General features: G+C 49.1%; 1 protein-coding gene and 1 non-coding gene across 13 annotated transcripts; one reads left to right on the top strand and one right to left on the bottom strand.

Annotated features, from left to right (window-relative positions):
- Positions 1–31: 31 nt before the first annotated feature.
- Msh5 (mutS homolog 5) lies at positions 32–20,830 on the top strand. Of its 12 annotated transcripts, none has more exons than XM_052164134.1 (26): positions 380–509; positions 2,596–2,659; positions 3,284–3,440; positions 3,622–3,745; positions 4,290–4,370; positions 4,489–4,551; positions 5,223–5,344; positions 5,509–5,618; positions 5,889–5,924; positions 7,407–7,489; positions 8,063–8,108; positions 10,128–10,266; positions 11,005–11,067; positions 15,641–15,769; positions 16,086–16,158; positions 16,653–16,762; positions 17,069–17,149; positions 17,645–17,732; positions 17,878–18,067; positions 18,153–18,279; positions 18,652–18,801; positions 19,281–19,355; positions 19,521–19,719; positions 19,798–19,887; positions 20,219–20,292; positions 20,586–20,684. In XM_052164134.1, exons 1-25 carry the CDS (start codon positions 383–385, stop codon positions 20,263–20,265), a joined length of 2,574 nt encoding a protein of 857 aa, XP_052020094.1. In that variant the 5' UTR covers positions 380–382; the 3' UTR covers positions 20,266–20,292; positions 20,586–20,684. The 12 variants fall into 12 exon arrangements, with proteins under 12 accessions (XP_052020095.1, XP_052020102.1, XP_052020094.1 ...); XM_052164133.1 differs by having other exon boundaries at positions 382–509; positions 10,128–10,155; positions 19,521–19,664; positions 19,750–19,887; positions 20,586–20,830; XM_052164132.1 differs by having other exon boundaries at positions 382–509; positions 19,521–19,664; positions 19,750–19,887; positions 20,586–20,830.
- LOC127670322 (U6 spliceosomal RNA) lies at positions 751–859 on the bottom strand. Its single transcript, XR_007974534.1, has one exon. It is a non-coding gene; the product is annotated as a U6 spliceosomal RNA (small nuclear RNA).
- Positions 20,831–21,044: the final 214 nt, after the last annotated feature.

The following is a 21,044-nucleotide window of genomic DNA, read 5'->3' as shown; positions in this document are numbered from 1 at the left end:
CCGGGACGGAGGCCAGAGGTCTCGGGGATCCCAGGAATAAGGTGTTAGGAGGGAAGTCTCGGGGCTCCCTCAGTTCCCTGACCTCCCCTAAACACAGCACCATGTTTGTGCCTCAGTTTCCTCGCTTCGCTAATGAGGAGGGTGGCCACTCTCAAACAGGGAAACTTGACACTAGCGAAGTGCCCACGAAGGTGCAGAAAGGGAGTTTGAGGGTGCAAGAGTTCTGCATTTTTGCTTTCTTTTGTTTTGTTTTCAGTTTTCCAGTTAGTCTTCTGGTTTGCTGGGACTGTGCTCTGGGTGTGTGGAGGGGGATCCGGAAGGAGATGGTGAGGTGAGGAATACAGATTGGTGAAGGGCACAGGCTGGGAGAGCAGGAGGCCTGATGCTGGGACACAGGAAGCTGAGCTCAGGCTTCACGGCAGGGGGCGGTCCTCTGGAAGCCGGACTTCCCCAGCCCGGGCCCCTTAGCCTCCTCTCACTGGTGAAGGTTGCCTTGGAGACCCATCCTGGTACTGGGATAGCATTGGGGCTTGTCCTGGGGTGGGTGGGGTAGCGACGGGTTCTATCACGGGAAGAAGCAAAGGTCAGACTTGTGTGAGCAGAGTCGTGGGGGGCTTTCCCTGGAAGGCTTGATTTTGGAGGGTCTATCAACTTTAGTATAAAGATATAAGTTTACTGCCTATTTTTTTTACTTCAGTATCTTTTAATTACCCATCTACACAAATGACTTTAGATGAAGAACAGGCAAATAAAAATATGGAACGCCTCACGAATTTGCGTGACACCCTTGAGCAGGGGCCATGCTAATCTCTGTATCTGTCTAATTGTCGTGTATGTGCTGTGTCCTGCCGACGAGAGCTCTACTACCTTTCTACTACCTTTTTTTTTAATCTAAAATATGTCTGCCAATATCTGACGTCCACACTCTACCCACACTCTAAGTTTCTCTACTGTCCAAACATCATCTGTCTTTTCTTCTCAGTCTGTCATATGTGTATATATATATATATATATATATATATATATATATATATATATATTTCTAGTTGAAGAAAAATATGCAGGACTTGGAAAGACCAAGAAGCAAAACTGGACTAGAAGCTGAAAGAGGCGGGGAGGATTGAGGTGGAGGGAAGCGCGAATCGCTGGAACAGCAGTTAGTTAGTGGTTTCCTCTTGTGCTTCCTCTTCTGAGAGCTTTCTCCTCCCTGGGGGAAGGCTTATCTCTCTCCTCCCCAGAAAGGCAGAATATGCTTGGTGTTTGGGCTTTTGAATTACAACATTGCGGACGGCTGTAGACTGACTCATGTGTGAGTCCCGTCTAAGTTCTAAGTCTGTTTCCATTATGCTGACCCTTGCGATCTGCACGGGAGCCTCTTCCCACTGATAAGAAAGCTGGCTTCAGTGAAGCCTTATTTCCCAGAGGCCTCCCTTTTTCCCTCTAGTCAGCGAGGGATCATCAAGCAATCTGCTCTTGGTGAGATCTTTGGGAGACGCTTTAGACTCAAACAGGTTTGGCTGCCTCTCTTGGCTGTCTTTATAGCCACAGCTGCTCTGATCATCAGTACTGACTGGGGCTGCGTGGATTGCTACGCACAAACCTGTTATTTTGCCATTATTTTCCAGGCTGCTCTGTCCTGGGACCACCCAGCGGTGCTCCTGGATTTGAAGCCAGGACTGCCTCAGAAAAATGTGTACTTCCATCTTATCTCTGAGCTCTTACTTCTTCTCTTTCTCCAGCGTCTCATTTCCTCTGTGGGCTTCTCTTCCTGGGTCTGAGTCCTTTCTCTTCTAGGTAAACCAGTCCCTAATCTTCACACCCCAGATTGGAAGGTGTGTCCCTCCCTGCCACTCCCTAGAGCTGTCACCAATAACCTCTTCCAGGTTTCTATAACTCCATTGCTCAATAACTTGCCAAGGGTAACCATTAACCCAGCTCCCCTTTGCAGAGGATTTTCCAGTCGCTGATCAGCAGAGTCTCTGAAATCAGGCAGGATCATCTTATTTTAGTGTTTTTAAATTAGGTGGTGGTGTGTGTGTGTGTGTGTGTGTGTGTGTGTGTATGTGTACAAGCAGCACCATTGTGGAGGACAATCTGGGAGTCAGTCAATTTTTCCTTCTACCGTGTGAGTCCTGGGGATAAAATTGAAGACCTGCCGAGCCAACCCAGGATTTTCGTTTTGTTTTGTTTTGTTGTTGTTTTGTAAAGTATGTTTTTTCCTCCCTCAGAAACTCCTTCCTTCTCTTTTTTTTCCCACCCAGATGGATCATTAATCAGAGACACCCTGTGTCCTTAGAAGGCTGTAGTATGTGTTCTAATTAGGTCTACTTTCAGAATTTAGTGTCTTTCAGATACTTTACACTTCCTCTTCAGGGGTCCCAAAATAAGCAAGCCCCGTATTGCTCTTGTGAGGGTGGTCATCCCCTGCAATCAACAGGCAAAGTGGAGCTGACACAGGAGTTGGTTTTTACTTCCACTTATTTATTTAAAACACTCATGTAGCGCTTACTTTGTTTGCCGGGCACCGTTCTGAGTTCTTTATAAATATTAACTTAGTGGGTACAAATATTAACCGAACTGTTGTTGTTGGCACAGGTTGGATTAATGTTGCTTCTCTCCACTCTTCAGGAAGGAGGAAGAATGCCTCTGGCCCTTTAAGGTCGGCCTTCCCGCCCTGGCCATCTCTAAGGCCCAGACCCTTCTTCCAGGCAGGGACATTTTCTCGGCCTGGCGACCTTCGGGCGGGCTCCGCCCAGCATCAATCAAAGCTGAGGACGGCTGCTTAGCAACGGCAGAGGGCGGGAATTTTGAACACTGTAGCACCGCCCTCAATGCAAGCGGACCAATCTGCATTGATTCCTCACCGCCCTTCCAGCCAATAGCGACTAGGAGGGCGGGGCGAGCGCGCGGCCCACGCCCACAGGCTGGCTGGTGGTTCTCACAGACTCGCGGCGGTTGGTCAGGGAGGTGGCTCGTCGCGGCGAGGTGACGGAAAAGGCGGGAAAGTGGTGCGAGCTGGCGGCACCGGTGGGGTGGGGACAGAAGAGCGCGCTGCGGCTGTAGGGGCGTGGGTGGCGGGAGACGCTCGACGTGACAGCGCGCTCCTTCAGAGCTTCCGAAGCGCGGCTTCGAGTGACGGAAATGCCGGTGGGACAGCAGCTCGGAGCTGCTCGACACCTAACGGGGTCGCCCTCCACGCGCCCCCGCCTGTGCCCCCATAGCCCGCGCACCACCGCCTGCTGAGATGCCGCTTCGGAACCTCCTTCCCCTCCCTTGTCCTCAGAGTCGCCGAGCCCATGGCTTTCAGAGCGACCCCAGGCCGGACGCCGCCAGTTCCCGGACCCGGACCCGGGGTCCCCTTGGCCAGCTTCCCCAGCCCCCAGCCCCCAATGGCGGGGCCTGAAGGCGTCGAGGAAGAGGACGAGGAGGAGCCGGCCGAGGTGTCCGAGGGGTGGGGAGGACTGGGAGGGGCTGAGCCGACCCTGTTTCACGTTGACTAAACACCCCATGCCCCATGCGTGCCTATCTTGGAGATTTGGTTAAATGGTTAATAAGGGATGGCCAAACCAGGCCCTTCCGAGGGGCTCAGATATCGATCTCCTTTCCTTCCTCATGGGGCAGATCCATCTGTGCGTGCTGTGGAGCTCGGGATATCTGGGCATTGCGTACTATGACACTAGTGACTCCACTATCCACTTCATGCCAGACGCCCCAGACCACGAGAGCCTGAAGCTGCTCCAGAGAGGTGGGGCAGAACCCTGCAGTCCTCTCCTGGGGTGGGAAGTGTGTTTCACTCATACGTCTTTATGTGACATCACCTTTTAGGAATTAATTACTCAAGGCAACTTTATTAGGTACCGGCTGTATGTTAAATACTGCAGACCCAGTCCCTGGCAAACCATTCATGATGCTAGTGATAGTTTGCAGGACACTCTTGCTCCTTCCCACCCTGCCTTTACTAAGTCTCATTCTCCACTGTGCACCCAGTATGCAGAGCATGCCTAACAGACAGAAATGTAGTTTTTTTTGTTTTTTGTTTTTGTTTTTGAGACAGAGTCACACTATGTGGCTCTGCTCATCCTAAAACCTACTATATAGACTAGGCTGACTTTGAACTCAGATTCACCTGCTTCCCAGGGACTGGGATCAAAGGCATGTGCCACCACACCTGGCTAAGATAATACATTCTTGAGGGGAACAGACAGTGGCAAGAAGAGAGCCTCCACTTTCCTCTTAGTCAAAGTGGAGAAATCCTTTGACTCATTTGGCACCTTCCTTCTCTTTTCAAGTTCTGGATGAAATCAACCCCCAGTCTGTTGTTACAAGCGCCAAACAGGATGAGGCAATGACTCGATTTCTAGGGAAGCTTGGTAAGGATTGCATAGAGAAGGGAAAATGGAAGCAGACTACTAAATCGTGTAGTACTGGGAAGGAGAATGGGACAATAATGGGACAAACTGTACAAGACTTTGGCCTTTTCCTCCACAGCCTCCCAGGAGCATGGAGAGCCAAAGAGACCTGAAATCATACTTCTGCCAAGCGTGGATTTTGGTAGCTCCTTCCTTTTCCATTACCAGCCCCCATCCCAGGGGCTCTGTCCTTTCTCTGAAAGGAGCTCCTATTATCAGAGACCTTGCCTCGTGTACTCTTATCTGAAAGCTGCTTCCCACACCCCATCACAGATCTCCCCTGCACCATACTGTCCGTCCTTAATACAACTTACTGAGAAGCCACTGGGTTAGGTATGTTAGGAATGGGGGAGTGAGTGATGGAAGAAAACAGAGATGACACTTTTAAAACAGCTTTGAATGTTGGAGTTACCCACTTTAAGCCAAAGTCGTTGCATAAAAAGGAAAAGGCACTGTTTCTGGGAACCATGGTCCATAAGGCACTCCGTACTTTGCAAACTTCCAGGTTTGCAAAAAGGACAGGGGATGGTAGTAGTAGATCATTCATATATATCTCCTAGGAAACCCACAATCCCAGATGTTTTTTCCCCCTAGTCACTTGTCTTTCTCAGGTTGTGCTTATAGCCAGACACCTACATTACATAAGGAAGTAAAAGAATGAGACTACATCTGTATGTGTTGGTTCTTGCTTTAGCTTTCCTTAACCATTTCTGTGGACTTGGACAAGCCATATGGTCGGATTTGTTCTTGTTGCTCAATTGTGGCAAGAGCATGGAGCTATGAGACCTTTTGCTCCCCATTCTCCCCAAATAGGTCCAGAGATAAGCAAACAGCGTCTCCTTTCTGGAAACTACTCCTTCATCTCGGAGTCCATGACTGCTACGGAGAAAATCCTTTTCCTCTCCTCCATTATTCCCTTTGACTGTGTCCTCACGGTGAGCTGGGTCATGGGGCAAGGGCTGGGATGCAGCTAGGGAAAGACATGGTCTCCCAGCCATAGGGCAGAGCTCTGACTGGACACCCCAGCTCTGTAAAATCACGGTTTTCCTGATATTACTGTTGTCCAGCTTCAGTGCTGATCCCCGCCTCTCCCCCCCAGGTCCGGGCACTTGGAGGACTGCTCAAGTTCCTGAGTCGCAGAAGAATCGGGGTTGAACTGGAAGACTATAATGTCAGGGTCCCTATCCTGGGATTTAAGAAGTTTGTACTGTAGGTGACTCATCCAAACCTCAGCCAAAGTAAAGAGGACTGGGAAGTCTAAGAAGAAAGGGTGTGTGTGTCTGTGTGTGTGCACGTGCGTGTCTGTGTGTGTACGTGTGTAGGGATGGGGACAGTGGGTGAATTATACTCCAGCACAAGAGAACCAGAGGTATTGGATTGCTCGGAGAGAAGTCTTCAGAGAGGGGAGCTGAGGGAGTAGTAATGACCCCCCCCCCACCATGCCTCAGTCGCCTTCCTGTGGCTGTCTTCTGTTCTCAGGACCCATCTGGTGAGCATCGATCAAGACACTTACAGGTGAGAGGAGACAGGCTGCTGCCTGCAGAAGCAAAGGATGGCGTTTAAGGCTCTAACAATCCTACTGAGTTCTGCCTTTAAGCCTGGGTCTGTGAAGGAAAGAAAAGGGTGATTGAGAGGATGAGGGTAAAGGAAAGGAAGGGGCTAAAGCGTAGAGGAGTCACCCTCCTTCTTCGGCCACATTGGATGAACTGAGGGACTGGTGCCTGCCGGGCAAGCACTGTGCTGCTAGGGACAACTTCAGCCCACCCTTTTCTTTCCTCCCCCCCCTCTTTCTGTCTGTCTTTCCTTCTTTTTCTTCTCTTTTTGAACAGGGTCTCACATAACCCTGGCTGTTCCGGAACCCACTATCCCACTATCCAGACCAGCTGGCCTCAAACTCCCTGCCTGCCTCTGCTTGGGTTACTGGTGTGAGCCACCACACCTGGGTTTTATTTCCTTTTCTAAGGGGAGAAGCTAAGGCAAACAAAAGTGAGTAATAAACCACACATTGAGATTATTGTTGCTAGGCATGAAATAAAAAGCTTATTAAGTCTCATTTCTCAACCCCCTTTATTATAAAAAATTCATTATAGTGTGGGTGGGAACATGGTTCAATGAGTAAAGGCACTTGTTACTCAAGTTTGAGAATCTGAGTTTGGATTCCAAGCATTTGCATAAAATGCCACTCACTGGTTTGTGTGCCTGCAGTCTCAGTGCTAGAGTGGGCAGAGGTAGGACTACTGGATTTTGCTGCCTATCAGCTTAGCCAAAGAAAATGGTGAACTTTGAGTTCAATGAGAGACCTTGTCTTAAAAGAAAACAAGAAGGGCTGGAGAGATGGCTCAGCGGTTAAGAGCACTGACTGCTCTTCCAAAGGTCCTGAGTTCAATTCCCAGCAACCACATGGTAGCTCACAACCATCTGTAATTAGATCTGACGCCCTCTTCTGGTGTGTCTGAAGACAGCTACAGTGTACTTAATATAATAAATAAATAAATCTTAAAAAAAAGGGGGGGGGGGGCTGGAGAGATGGCTCAGCTGGTAAGAACACTGACTGCTCTTCCAGAGGTCCTGAGTTCAAATCCCAGCAACCACATGGTGGCTCACAACCATCCGTAATGAAATCAGATGCCCTCTTCTGGTGTGTCTGAAGACAGCTACAGTGTACTTACATATAACAATAAATAAATAAATCTTTAAAAAAAAAAGAAAGAAAACAAGATAGAGAACATGGCTTCTGCATATATGTGCAGGAGCATGTTCACTGGCATACAAATATGTACACATAGGCAAGTGTGGTGGCTTACCTTTAATCCCATCACTGAGACGCAGAGAGAGGCAAACTTCTATAAGTTTGAGACCAGTCTCGTCTACATAGTGAGTTCCAGGATAGCCAGGGCTACATAGAGAGACCCTGTCTCAAAACCAAATATGTACACTCACGCATATACCATGTGTGGACTGTACAGAAATTCAGACTCCTCCATTTCTCTGTGACAGTGTTCTACAGATTTTCAAGAGCGAGTCTCACCCCTCGGTGTACAAAATAGCCAGCGGGCTGAAGGAGGGGCTCAGCCTCTTCGGTAGGTGTGGCCTGTTGCTCACCCCACACTCTGAAAACATGCTAGAAATGCAACCAACTCTATAGCCATGTGCAGGCTCGCTCTCTGGCTTTACTGACATTGCCAGATGTCTTTCCCATGCCAGCCCAGGTATCTCAGGCCCTATACCCACCTGACTCAAGCTCCTTTATAGACTCCAGCCACATAGTGTAATTTGCTGGTCAGCTGTCATCTTACCAATACTGTCTTCAGTCTCTGGCTTTGTATGGATGTGTCCACTGAATACGGAGTTTTAGAACTGCTTTGTATGGTTTTTATCTGGTTCTTCTGGCTTTAGAGTGTATTAGGGACGTGGCTCCAGTGTCCAGCTTCTCCCTGGGTTATGCTTTAGTTTTACATATTGTGATGGGCTTTTGTGAGTTGTGGCTATGCCCATTTATATATTTTCCTGGCTGAGCATCCATCCCTTGTCCCACCCTCACATGATAGTCCAGTTTGTAGCCAGGCACTAATTTGGCTACTTTTGTGTCCTGTATCTGGACCTCCAGACCAGCCTACCTTGTAATGCGTTCACTTCCTATGCATACTCCACAGGAATCCTCAACAGATGCCGCTGTAAGTGGGGACAGAAGCTGCTCAGGTGAGTGGGCCTCAGACATGGGTTTATGAACAAATGCACACTGAGTACTGAGGCCTGCTAACACAAGTCTACAGAATGTGGCAAACACTATTTCATTCAGTAGTACCAGAAAGACCAGCTGCCCATCTAGAACCCAGTGTAGTAGCTAGTATAATCTTCATTTTATGTTGTCAGCACAAGTACAAACACACCCATCGATAACTTTCTCCTTTTTATTCAGTCTAGGCTCTCAAGCTCAGGAAATGGTGCTGTGTACAGTGGGTGGGTTCTTCCACATCAGAGAATGTAATTAAGATGACCCCTCCTAGTATTCTCAGAAGTAATTCTGGACAGTGTCAAGTTGACAATGAAAGTGATCATGGTACCTCTATTCCCTCGGTTTTCATTTTCAGGATCACATCCTCAAACTCCTTTTTTGGTTTTTTTTTTTTTTTTTTTTTGGTTTTTTTGTTTGTTTGTTTTGTATCATTTTGGTTTTTGTTTGGGTTTTTGTTTTTCGAGACAGGGTTTCTCTGTGTAGCCCTGGCTGTCCTGAAATTCACTCTGTAGACCAGGCTGGCCTTGAACTCAGAAATCTGCCTGCCTCTGCCTCCCAGAGTGCTGGGATTACAGGCATGCACCACCACCGCCCGCCCCGGCCATCTGAAAACTCCGTGTGAGTTCTTTTATACTAGACTATGCATGTCAAGATTTAATCTCATGAGTGGAGGTCAAATCAACTTTCTCTACTAAGAGGTGACCATTAAGAGTTGTAAAATGAGTTGGGTGTGACTACCATGTGTTTAATCCCACCTGAGGCAGAGGCAGGTAGAGTTCCTGGTCAGTCTATATAGTGAGACCTTGTTGAGACCTTGTCTCAAAACAACCAAGACCAAAACAAAATACAATTATAAGATGAGTAGACTGGGGTGTAGTGAGACAGCTCAGTGGGTAGAGGCGCGTGCCACTAAGCCTGATGACCTGAGCTCGGGTCCCAGAACCCACATGATAGAAGAAAACCAATTCACACACGTTGTCCTCTGTCTTCTGCATGTGGTACATGCGCGCGCACACACACCTTTACAAAAAGCAAGAGAGAAGGAAGGAAACAAGAAAAGAAAAAGAAGGAATTGTAGGCTAGGGACTGATGGGACAACTCCACAGGCAAAGGTGCTTTCTGGGCAGGCCTAGCAACCTGAAACCACATGAAGACAGGCCAGAAACAACTCCACAGAGTTAATCTACACCAGTGCTGTGGCATCTGTGTCCACATACAAACAAAGCATAAACACACAGAGAACAGCAGGCTGGGAAGGGGCCTGTGGCAAACACCTGTAATTCCGGAAAATTCTAGGAAATAGAAACTAAAGGAGCAGGAATTCTGGGTCAGCCTTGACATAGCAAGTTTGAGTCCAATCTGAACTATGTGAAACCCTTTCTCAAAAAACAAAACAAGCAAACAAAAAACCCTGCAGGCTGTGGGTGTGGCTCAGTAGTTTGTTGCTTAGGTAGTAAGTAAGCCTTGACTCAGCCCTAAACTTTGCCAAAAGAAGGAAGGATGGAAGAAGTCAGGGAAGGAGAGAATGAGAATTAGTTACAGGCATTTACACAGGAAGAGCATGGAAAGATGAGATTTCGTCTATGCTGTTTACCCAAGATATTGTCATGGCTACACACAGATAGCAAACTCATATTGACTCACCCTCTCCCACTCAGCCGCAGAGAGCTGCAATGTTGGCACACAAATACCACAACACGCTGTTCCCCTCTAAAACACTGACAGGCTCCACTGCATATCCACATGGAGCGACACATGGTCTCATCCCTCAAAGCCGCTGCATACAGACACAGTCATCGTGACTCCATCAGTCTTCAGTATGCACATATAACTGAGCCCGCATACACAGACAGGGCCTTGCACTTGCCAGTTAGTTCATTCCTGTCATGTGCTGCAGGCACAGAGTACCACACTCCCCAAGCAAAATCAAGATGAGAGAAGACTTAACTTGTAACCTTCCCATCCCAACCCTTGCCCTCCAGGCTGTGGTTTACCCGTCCGACCAAGGAGGTAAGGGAGCTCAATTCCCGTCTGGATGTCATTCAGTTTTTCCTGATGCCTCAGAACCTGGACATGGCCCAGATGCTGCACCGGCTCCTGAGCCACATCAAGAACGTGCCTGTGAGCCCAGGGCAGAGATCAGGGCGGGGAATAAGGCTGATGGCGTATAGAAAAATGTGGGCTGCTTATTTTATTTTATTAAAATTTAGTTGGGTTGGTTTTTGTTTTTGTTTGGGGACAGGGTCTCACTGTGTAACTGTGTATAGCCTGCAACTCACAGAGCTCTGCCTCTGCCTCCCAAATGCTGGGAGTAAAGCTATGCACCACCGCACCTGGCTATTTTTTTTTTTTTTTTTTTTTTTTGAGCCAGGGTCTCACTATGTAGACTTGGCTGACCTGGAACTTGATATGTAGACCAGGCTGACCTTGAACTCCGAGATCTTCCTGCCTCTGGAGTGCTGAGATGAAAGGCATGCTCCACCACACCTAGCCCAATATTTATTTTTATTTTCAATTATATGCATGTATAGCCAGGCCTGTGAGTTTGGGGGCAGTCTGGTCTATATAGTGAGTTCCAGTTCAGTTAGGGATACCTAATGAAACCCTGTATCAAACAAAGCAAACAGAAATGAGGTGTGTCTGTGTGGAGTACCCCCATGTGAGTGTGGGTGACTGCAGAGTCCAGAATAGGATGGTGGATCATCTAAAACTAGAGTTATGTATGGCTGTGAACCTCCTGGTGTGGGTGCTGGGAACCAATCCGTGGTCCTCTGAAAGAACGCCTGTCCTGCCTGGACTGTGGGCCTTGAGGGGCATCAGACGGCAAATGGCAAACCATAGCTGTCTCTCTGCTTATAGCTGATTCTGAAACGCATGAAGTTGTCCCACACCAAGGTCAGTGACTGGCAGGTCCTCTACAAGGTAAGACCTCTGTTTTCTTTGAGTCAAGATGTAACCTAGGACAGCCTCACTCCTAGGAGCCTCCTGCCCCTTCCCCCCAAGTTCTGGGATTGCAGGCTTCCCTTTTTAGACCAGAAGTTCGAGTCAAGCCTTCTTCTCTTGGGACACCCTGCTACACTTCATTGACTAGTGTTCCTTTTAAACTCTGTGTTACAGAAATAGCAAAAATAATTGCAGGGAATAGTGCAATTAATCCTCTTGTAGCCAAACATTCAGCTTCAACCCTTTGACTCAGCAATCTCTTCATTGCCAACCAGTAGATTATTCTATCCATAAACACTTCATTGTGACTGTCACAAAGCTGGCAGTACCCTGCTACTACTGCTCAGGGTCAGAACCACGAGGTGCCCCTCCTGTGCTGTTCCACTCATTTGTCTTCCCTGCCTGTGTGCTTATTTATTTATTTATTTATTTATTTTTAATTATTTTAGGTTTTTCAAGACAGCATTTCTCTTTCTGTCCTGGAACGCACTCTGTAGACCAAGCTGGCCTCAAACTCAGATCAGGCCTGCCTCTGCCACCAGAGTGCTGGGATTAAAGGCATGCACCACCATGTCTGGCTTTTTATTTTATTTATTTTTATTTACTTATTTACTCTATTTTTTATTTATCCACACATACATACATACATCAGTGTCCGGCCCATCTGCCTATTATCTATCTGTTTGAAACAGTGTTTCTCTGTGTAGCTCTGGCTATCCTGTATTCAATTTGTAGACCAGACTATGTCCTGGACCTCACAGATATCACAGAGATCTGTCTGCCTCCCGAGTGCTGGGACTAAAGGAGTGTGCTACCACATCCAGCTCTACCTGGCTTCTTTTTAATTGGTAGAGTCTTTTTTGCTATATAGGAATGTTTGCCCCTGTTTGTGCAACATGTGCATGTTAACCTAGAGAAGACAAAAACGAGCATCAAATTCCCTAGAACTGGAGTGGTTGTGAGCCACCATGTGGATATGGGACCCAAATCTTGTTTGTCTGCACGAGCAACAAATACCCTTAACTGCTGAGCCAAGATCCATGAGGTTTGATGTTTCCAGTGAGAAGACACTGGGATAGATGCTAGAATTACTCATACATACCTTGTCTGGGTTGATATGACTGCAAGTATTTTCACATAATCATAAAGCAAAGTTAAAATTTTCATTTTATGTTTTAGACAATGTTTGATTGCTGTGAGGAGACGCCATGACCACAGCAACACTTATAAAGGAAAACATTTTATTGGGGCTGGCTTACAGTTTAGAGGATCTGTCCATTGTCATGGTGGGAGTATGGCGGCATCCAGGCAGGCATGGTGCTGGAAATGTAACTTAGAATTCCACATCCTGGTCCTCAGATAGCAGTGACCAAGCCCGCTCGGTCAGTTAACTGGGTCTCAAAAGGGAGGGAATGTGGACTGAAAAAGAAAAAGACAATTAAACAAAATTATAACATGTGACTCCAGCCCGTACTAAGGCTGAAGCAGCTTTAGTTCTCTCCAGCCTGCTTTTATATCATTCTAGGTACATCCAAAACCCTTGGTCAGGTCTTAGATCAAAGACAAAGTAATCAAGCGAAGTAGTGAACAAGGAGGTCACACAAGATAGTGATTAAGTAAAGTAGTAAGCCGAGAGATCACACAAGGTAATTAAGCACAGTAGCAAGCCCCATGGTCACTGTTTCTAATATTCCTGCCTGAGCCTACTTCCTTGTCTGAGCTAAGTGACAAATGCCAAATTCCTAGAAGCAGCACCAAAAGCTTTCAACACAGCAGGAACGCAGGAAGAAAGTGTGACATTGGGCCTGGCTAGAGAGTCTGAAACCTCAAAGCCCACCCCCAGTGACACACTTCTTCCAACAAGACAACTCCCTATGGGTCTATGGGAACCATTTTCATTTAAACCACATTTATTTACTTACTTTGTTTTGTTTGTTTGTAGACAGGGTTTCATTATGTTGCCCTGTCTGGAATAAACTCTTTATGTAGACCCCACTGGCTTAAAATTCACAGAGAGTGGCCTTCCTCTGCCTCCCTTCTGAGTGCTTGGATTAGAAGTGTGCACCACCATGCCTCTGTATCTTTTTGAATTTTAAAATTTATCATTCTATGCTGGGCAGTGGTGGCGCACACCTTTAATCCCAGCACTTGGGAGGCAGAGGAAGGTGGATTTCTAAGTTTGAGGCCAGCCTGGTCTACAGAGTGAGTTCCAGGCCAGGGCTAAACAGAGAAATCCTGTCTCGAAAAAAGCAAACAAACAAACAAACAAAAAAGACTTAAAAGTTGGATGAATTTTAGAGTTATTTGTATATTAATATTTTACATAATCACAAAACAATTATGTTTGTGTTGGGCATTGAACCTAGGACTTCAAATAAGCTCGGCAAATGGTCTATTACTGAGCTAGATTCCCAGCCCTCTTGGCAATCTCTCAATTCTTTAAAATATTTATTATCTATTTTGAGACAGGGTCTCATTATGTAGCACTGTGCCTCCTGGAACTTGCTATGTAGACTAGGCTAGTCTCAAACTTGTAGCAATCTGCCTCATAAGCACTGACATTTGTTTATCTGGTTGATTACTTTTGAGATAGGATCTCAAATATAGCACAGGCTAGCCTCAAATGCACTACGTCATTCATCCAAGTTGATCTTGAATTTGTGATCCATCTGCCTCAACCTCCAGAGTGAGGGATTACAGACTTTCGATATCACACCCAACTGAGACCTTGTCCCCAAAAAGCAAAAGAAGCACAAGGCTAGCCTGGGCTACAGAGTGAGCTAGAGAGCTGTGTAGATCACTTAGCCTGATCTTATCTCAGAATAAACATGTGGGGTTGTATCTCGCAGTGGTGCACGGTGAGAAGGAGAACATGGGAGCTACATGCTTGGTTTAAGCCCTGGTCCATTAATTTGCCGTGAGAGTTGAGGCTGCCATTACCTCTGGTATGTTAGACTGCTCCTCTGTGAACCGGAGGTGGAGGCGGTGCCCACCCCACAGGGCTGCTCTGACTCACAAGGAAATCTAGAACGCAGCCTGGCACATCAGTTCGGGTCACTGAGTCTCCCTCCTGTTCCTGTTCTCAGCTGACACAGCAAATTACTGGACCGGGGCTTGAACCAAGCACGTAGCTCCCACGTTCTCATTCTCCCCATGCATCCCTTAAATTTTTATTCAAGGCCTGTCTTACTTCCTTCCCAAGCAGCCTCGGCCCCCACCAGACTCGTCGTTTGAAATTCTCTTTGTCAGTTGCACAACTCTGTCTGCTCTCTTGGGATCGCTTTATTTGCCACTTGCCTCAGCCTTTGACTTGTGCAGTTTCTATAGCTCTTCTACAGGACACTCCCTCTTCTTCGTCCATGGCTTAATCTGGGGCTGTATCAGCTCCTGGTCACTGACCTCGCCCTGGAGTTAGTTCTCATGGGCTCTGCACCCCCCTTCTCATTTACTTCCTGGCTTCTAAAAACCACTGATTATTTAGTGTATGTTTGTATTTGTGTGCACAGGGACTCTCAGGTGGAAGGCAGAGTGCAGCTGTGAGACCCTCCCTACACACACACACACACACACACACACACACACACACACACACACACACACACACGGTCCCAGAGACTGAGTGGCCTCAGGCCGGTAGGAGGCCAGACTTGGCAGCTCTTGCCTTCCCTTACTTGCTGAGCCATCTTACTTCTTAACTTTTAGTCCTATTTTTTTCTTGTCCTTCTCTTGCAGAAGTTTAATCTAATAATCTTCTGTTCTCTCCATAATTTTTCTTCCTTCCTTCCTTCCTTCCTTCCTTCCTTCCTTCCTTCCTTCCTTCCTTTTTCTTTTCTTTTTTTTTTTTTTTTGTTTTTTTTGTTTTGTTTTGTTTTGTTTTGTTTTGTTTTGTTTTCCAAGACAGGATTTCTTTGTGTAGCCCTGACTGTCCTGAAACTCACTCTGTAGACCAGGCTGGCCTCAAACTCACAGAGATCCACCTGCCTCTGCCACTGAGTGCTGGGATTAAAGGCATGCACCATCACGCCCAGCTCTGTGTTTATTTGTTTGTTTGTTTGTTTGTTTATTGGTTTTTTGAGACAGGGTTTCTCTGTGTAGTCCTGGAACTTACTCTGTAGACCAGGCTGGCCTTGAACTCAGAAATCTTCCTGCCTCTGCCCCCCAAGTGCTGGGATTACAGGCATGTGCCACCACGCCTGGCTGTTTTTTTTTTTTTTTTTAAGTTTATTTATTTTATGTATATGAGTACACCATTGCTTTCTTCAGACATTCCAAAAGAGGGAGTCAGATCTAATTACAGATGGTTGTGAGTCACCATGTGGTTGCTGGGCTTTGAACTCAGGCCTTTGGAAGAGCAGTCCGTGCTCTTAACCCCTGAGCCATTCTCTCCAGCCCTGCTCTGTGATTTTTATCTGTGTCTGGGGGCGCCTTTTTGCCTTTGATAACCTCTCAGTGTTCACCATTGGTTTTTGTGCTTCTTGTTCTGTCCACGCCCCCTCCCTGGAGACAAGGCTCCCCTGGGTGGGGTCACCTTCCTCAGTCCTCTCTCCCGCAGACTGTGTACAGTGCCCTTGGCCTGAGGGATGCCTGCCGTTCCCTGCCCCAGTCCATCCAGCTTTTTCAGGACATTGCCCAGGAGTTCTCTGACGACCTGCACCACATTGCCAGCCTCATCGGGAAGGTGGTAAGTGGAAGCTAGACACTGGAGGAGAAGGAGGAGGAGGAGGAGAAGGAGGAAGAGGAGGAGGAGGAGGAGGAGAAGGAGGAGGAGGAGAAGGAGGAGGAGGGCAGATGGGGGAGTAGAAAGGTTTGGGCTGTGTTGTGGGAGGTGGGGGTGCATGGGAGATATGATCACCTGGTGACAAACAGCGTGCGGGAGAGGAAGTCTGGATGCAATGCTGAGGATTAAAGGGGGATCTGGGGCCCAGGGAGAGCCGAGGGACAGGACAGAGAGAGGGTGCTGGGTGATAACAAACTGAACATCTAATCTGTCTCCTCAGGTGAACTTTGAGGAGAGTCTTGCTGAAAATCGCTTCACGGTCCTCCCCAACATAGATCCTGAAATAGATGCCAGTGAGTGCTGGACGTGGGGGTCCTGGGTCAGCCATGGAATCCATTCTTGGCTAGACACCACAAATGGGATCAGCTTTGCATCCAGATTAAAGATCTTCCTTTGTTGTTGAGACAGTCTCCAGTAGCACGGGCTAGCCTCAAACTCCTGATCTTCCTGCCCCCACTCCAGAGGGCTTGGATTACAGGCATGCACCACCATGGCCAGATAATCAGGAATTCTTAAAAAAATAGTTTCATGTGGCCAGAGCTGGCCTTGAACCTTAGTCCTTCTGTATCTTTTTTGTTGTTGTTGTTGGATTTTTGGATTTGGTTTTTTCGAGACAGGGTTTCTCTGTATAGCCCTGGCTGTCCTGGAACTCATTCTGTAGACCAGGCTGGCCTCGAACTCAGAAATCCGCCTGCCTCTGCCTCCCAGAGTGCTGGGATTACAGGCGTGCACCACCACTGCCCAGCAGACTTTATTTTTATATGCATTTAATTTTCTACACACCTAGAGAAGCGAAGGCTGATGGGGCTTCCTAGTTTCCTCACTGAAGTCGCTCAGAAGGAGCTGGAGAACCTGGACTCTCGCATCCCCTCATGCAGTGTCATCTACATCCCTCTGGTGAGTGCCACCAGGGAGAGGGCAAGTCCCCAGGAGTCTCACAGAGTCGTGGAAGCCTTTGAATGCTGGAGGGCAGGATGGCTACTCGCTACTCAAGTATGCGTCCGTAGGTCTCATGTGCAGTGGAAAGGGAGGAAGTGCCACCTGGCCAGATGAGTTAAATGGACCCTGGCATTTAGTGGGTGACAGACACCCACTGTCCTTAAACGCAGGGACCAAGTACCTTTGGTGACTCCAGTCTCTAACAGGAGTGGAGGAGCCCAGTGTTCGGTGGGTTACTGCCCCGTTGGTCCTTTCTCTCCCCAGATCGGTTTCCTTCTTTCCATTCCCCGCTTGCCTTTCATGGTGGAAGCCAGTGACTTTGAGATTGAGGGACTGGACTTCATGGTAAGCGGTGGGAGGGGTGTGATAAGGGGCTGGAAGAAGGGCCTCAGCCCATCAGCACTGAACACGACGTGGGAGCATTTTTGTACTTTAAGAAGCTTTGCCAGTCCTGAGTCAGAAGAGGAGTTGGGGCAGGGGCTGGAGGAGGGTCAGGCAGGTGGAGAGGAGGTGGGAACCGGGGGATGAAAGCCACTGGGCATGGTGGTGTGGCCCTGGCTGTTCCCGAACTCACTCTGTAGACCAGGCTGGCCTGCAACTCACTCAGATCCACCTGCCTCTGCCTCACAAGTGTTGGGGATTGAAGGTGTGTGCTTCTATAGCCTGGCGCCTGGCGTGGTGTGATCACTACTTTAATCCCAGCACTCTGGAGACAGAGGGGGGGGGGGGGCCCGTCTCTGTGAGTTGCAGGCCAGCCAGGGCTACAGAGTGAAATCCTGTCCCAAAACAAAACAAAACCCAAGAGACAAAAAGCCCAGAGCTTGGTCTCCTTGCACTCAGTTTCTCTCAGAGGACAAGCTGCACTATCGTAGCACCCGGACCAAGGAGCTGGACGCACTGCTGGGGGACCTGCACTGCGAGATCCGGGGTGAGGACCTGTGGGGGAGAGGGGGCAGGAGGCTCTGACAGACCCAGACCTCACGCTGCCATCTGAATGATTCTGGGAGTTTCACACCGCATCCGCATGCCTCTTTCCAGATCTTTCCATGTTCCTCTCTCCTTCACCTTCCCAGACCAGGAGACCTTGTTGATGTACCAGCTGCAGTGCCAGGTGCTGGCACGGGCTTCGGTCCTGACTCGGGTACTGGACCTTGCCTCCCGCCTGGATGTCCTGTTGGCGCTGGCCAGTGCTGCCCGGGACTACGGCTATTCGCGACCGCATTACTCTCCCTGCACCCATGGAGTAAGGATCAAAAATGGCAGGTGAGAACAGAGTGGGGCTCCATCTCCTGCTGTGGGGGTTCCTCCCCTGGACCCACAAGTCATGCAGTGTCTCTCCCCACCACAGGCATCCTCTGATGGAACTGTGTGCACGAACCTTCGTGCCCAACTCCACAGACTGTGGTGGGGACCAGGGGAGGGTCAAGGTCATCACTGGACCCAACTCCTCAGGGAAAAGCATCTATCTCAAACAGGTGAGAGACCATACAACCTGGGTGTGTGGCATCTCCTTCAGCTCCTCTGATAGCCAGGCCCAATCCTCTGCTCCCAACAGCACATGTCCTTGTTCTCTGAGGGACAGTCAGTTTTTAGGATGGACCTTTTCATGGCCACAACTTTGTGGACCAACCTCCAAACAGATCCCATGCCGTTCTTCAGTGTGCTGTTCCCACGATCCTGACTCTCTGGAGTCAGGGCCCAGGAAACAGTGTGCTCCAGGGGCCTGTTGTTCTGTTACACTGTGTCCTCTCTTTAATCTGTCATTCACATCTTTAGTTGCGACCCATTTTTACTTTGCCCATAGCACAGTAACAGGCCCATGTTCTGTGTCCCCTGCCCCTGCCCAGGTGGGCTTGATCACCTTCATGGCCCTGGTGGGCAGCTTCGTGCCTGCAGAGGAGGCCGAGATTGGGGTAATCGATGCCATCTTCACTCGAATTCACAGCTGCGAATCCATCTCCCTTGGTCTCTCCACCTTCATGATTGATCTCAACCAGGTTAAAGGAGCAGAAGGTGGGGGAGGGGTGATCGGGCAGGAACACATTTTCTTGGTGCGGTACATGCCAGTGCCATCTGCCTTGGGGGCCAGAGTCTGGAGGCCACAGCACCATCGACAGTTCTTGGGGCTCCTTTGTTTTCTTTCTTTCTTTTTTTTCTTTTTTGTTTTTTTGGTTTTTTTGAGACAGGGTTTCTCTGTGTTGTCCTGGCTGTCCTGGAACTCACTCTGTAGACCAGGCTGGCCTCGAACTCAGAAATCCGCCTGCCTCTGCCTCCCAAGTGTTGGGATTAAAGGCGTGCGCCACCACGCCCAGCATCTTGGGGCTCCTTTGTGTGACCTCTCAGCTGGCAGGTGAAGGCTGGGCAAATAAGAGGGTCGCTACTAAAAAGCTTGCAGTGCAGGGGTAGACAGTGCAAGGATGACACAGCATAGCCCTGACCGCTAAGGAAACTCCCTTATCCCCCTCATGCCCAGCAGGTGGCGAAAGCAGTGAACAATGCCACAGAGCACTCGCTGGTCCTGATTGATGAATTCGGGAAGGGAACCAACTCGGTGCGGAGGAAAATGATGAGAAGCTAAGGAGAGGGGTGGAGGAAGATGAGGGGCGTGAGCAGACTGAGCCGGGGAAGGAATGGGGGTGTGTGGACGGGAGGGGAAGCCAGGGCAGGCACCGGACACAGACCATGGCTCTGCCCTCTCACCTCTGGCCGCGGACAGGTGGATGGGCTGGCACTTCTGGCTGCTGTGCTGCGTCACTGGCTAGCACTGGGACCCAGCTGCCCTCACATCTTTGTGGCCACCAACTTCCTGAGCCTTGTTCAGCTGCAGCTGCTGCCACCAGGACCCCTGGTGCAGTATTTGGTGAGGAAGTCACTCTGGCCACCGCCTCCCTCCTCTCAGTCCCAGGGGACCGAAGGTACACTGTCCTTGTTTATTCTCGTTGAAGACCATGGAGACTTGTGAGGATGGGAACGACCTTGTCTTCTTCTATCAGCTTTGCCAAGGTGTCGCCAGTGCCAGCCACGCCTCCCACACAGCGGCCCAGGCTGGGCTTCCAGACCCACTCATTGCTCGAGGCAAAGAGGTGATGGGCGTTGTGTGCGACACCCCCACCCGAGGCGCCCCTCTAGTACACCGCTTCTCCTCTAACAATGTGCCTGGTGTCTGTGGAGGTCAGAAGATGACATCAAATCTCAGCAAACTGGAGTTTGTGGAGTTTGTGATGGTTTGTGAGCTGCCACGTGGGTGCTGGGAATTGAACCCAGGTCCTCTGTGAGCAGTAAGTGCTCTTAGCCACTGAGCCATCTCTGCACCCTCTTACCTGCTCCTCTTTAAACTCTGGACTTCTGGGCCCTCGGTCTTCTGATCCTCATTTCCCCTCCTCCCTCACGCCCTCACCCACCCTTCTCGTCTAGGTCTCAGACTTGATCCGCAGTGGGGAGCCCATCAAGCCCATGAATGAGCTTTTGAGGAGGAACCAAATGGAAAAGTAAGTGGGGCCCACGGTGCTCCCCATACCTCCTATGCTCCCCCTCACCTGGCCTCAGCCACCTTCCTGCAGCCCTGTGCCCTCCTCCTCACCAGAACAGGTGTGGTACATGCCTGTTAGCCTGGTGTTCAAGGCCAGCCTGGGCTACACAGCAAGACCTTGTCAGAAAACACAAAACCAACCCAGTAGCCATGGCTGCTTTTGAAGCCCTTGGCTCTTCAAGGTTGCAGTTCCTGTGCTCAGAGCCTCTGCTCCGCATGACCCAGAAACCACACGGTTCTGTCTCTCTGCAGTTGCCAGGCACTGGTGGAGAAGTTTCTAAAACTGGACTTGGAAGATCCCACCCTGGACCTGGACGTTTTCATTAGTCAGGAGGTGCTCCCTGCGGCCACCACCATCCTCTGAGAGTCCTCTCTTCGCCTCCCAGCTATCTGAGCCCCGGGGCCAGACTTTTCCTTTTCTTCCTTACTGCAGAGTTTCAGTTTGCACTGAGAAACATTTTTGTCTTGTGTTAGGAATAAAGTTTATTTTGGATCAAGGTGTTTCTTTAGGTCACCCAACAGTACAGCAGCTGGGAGAGGGAGCAGTCACTCAGAAATACAGTGATGGTTAGCTGGTGGATGCTCAGGGGTTAGAGGCACTGGCTGCTCTTGCAGAGAAAGTGGGTGTGGGTCCAAGACCACAGGGTGGCTCACACCTGTGTCCCTCCAGTTCCAAGGGATCTCACTCCGTCCTCTAGTCCCAGTGCGCTC

This window comes from Apodemus sylvaticus, chromosome 19 (assembly GCF_947179515.1).
Source record: "Apodemus sylvaticus chromosome 19, mApoSyl1.1, whole genome shotgun sequence".
Classification (NCBI taxonomy): Eukaryota; Metazoa; Chordata; class Mammalia; order Rodentia; family Muridae; genus Apodemus; species Apodemus sylvaticus.
This window is presented reverse-complemented; position numbering and strand designations above follow the sequence as displayed.

Coding starts and splice junctions, on each gene's coding strand:
- Msh5 (XM_052164132.1), top strand. CDS start 383: ATGCTGGGACACAGGAAGCTGAGCTCAGGCTTCACGGCAGGGGGCGGT. Junction 19,356..19,520: donor TCGGGAAGGGAACCAACTCG/GTGCGGAGGAAA, acceptor GGCCGCGGACAG/GTGGATGGGCTGGCACTTCT. Junction 19,888..20,218: donor TCATTGCTCGAGGCAAAGAG/GTGATGGGCGTT, acceptor CTTCTCGTCTAG/GTCTCAGACTTGATCCGCAG.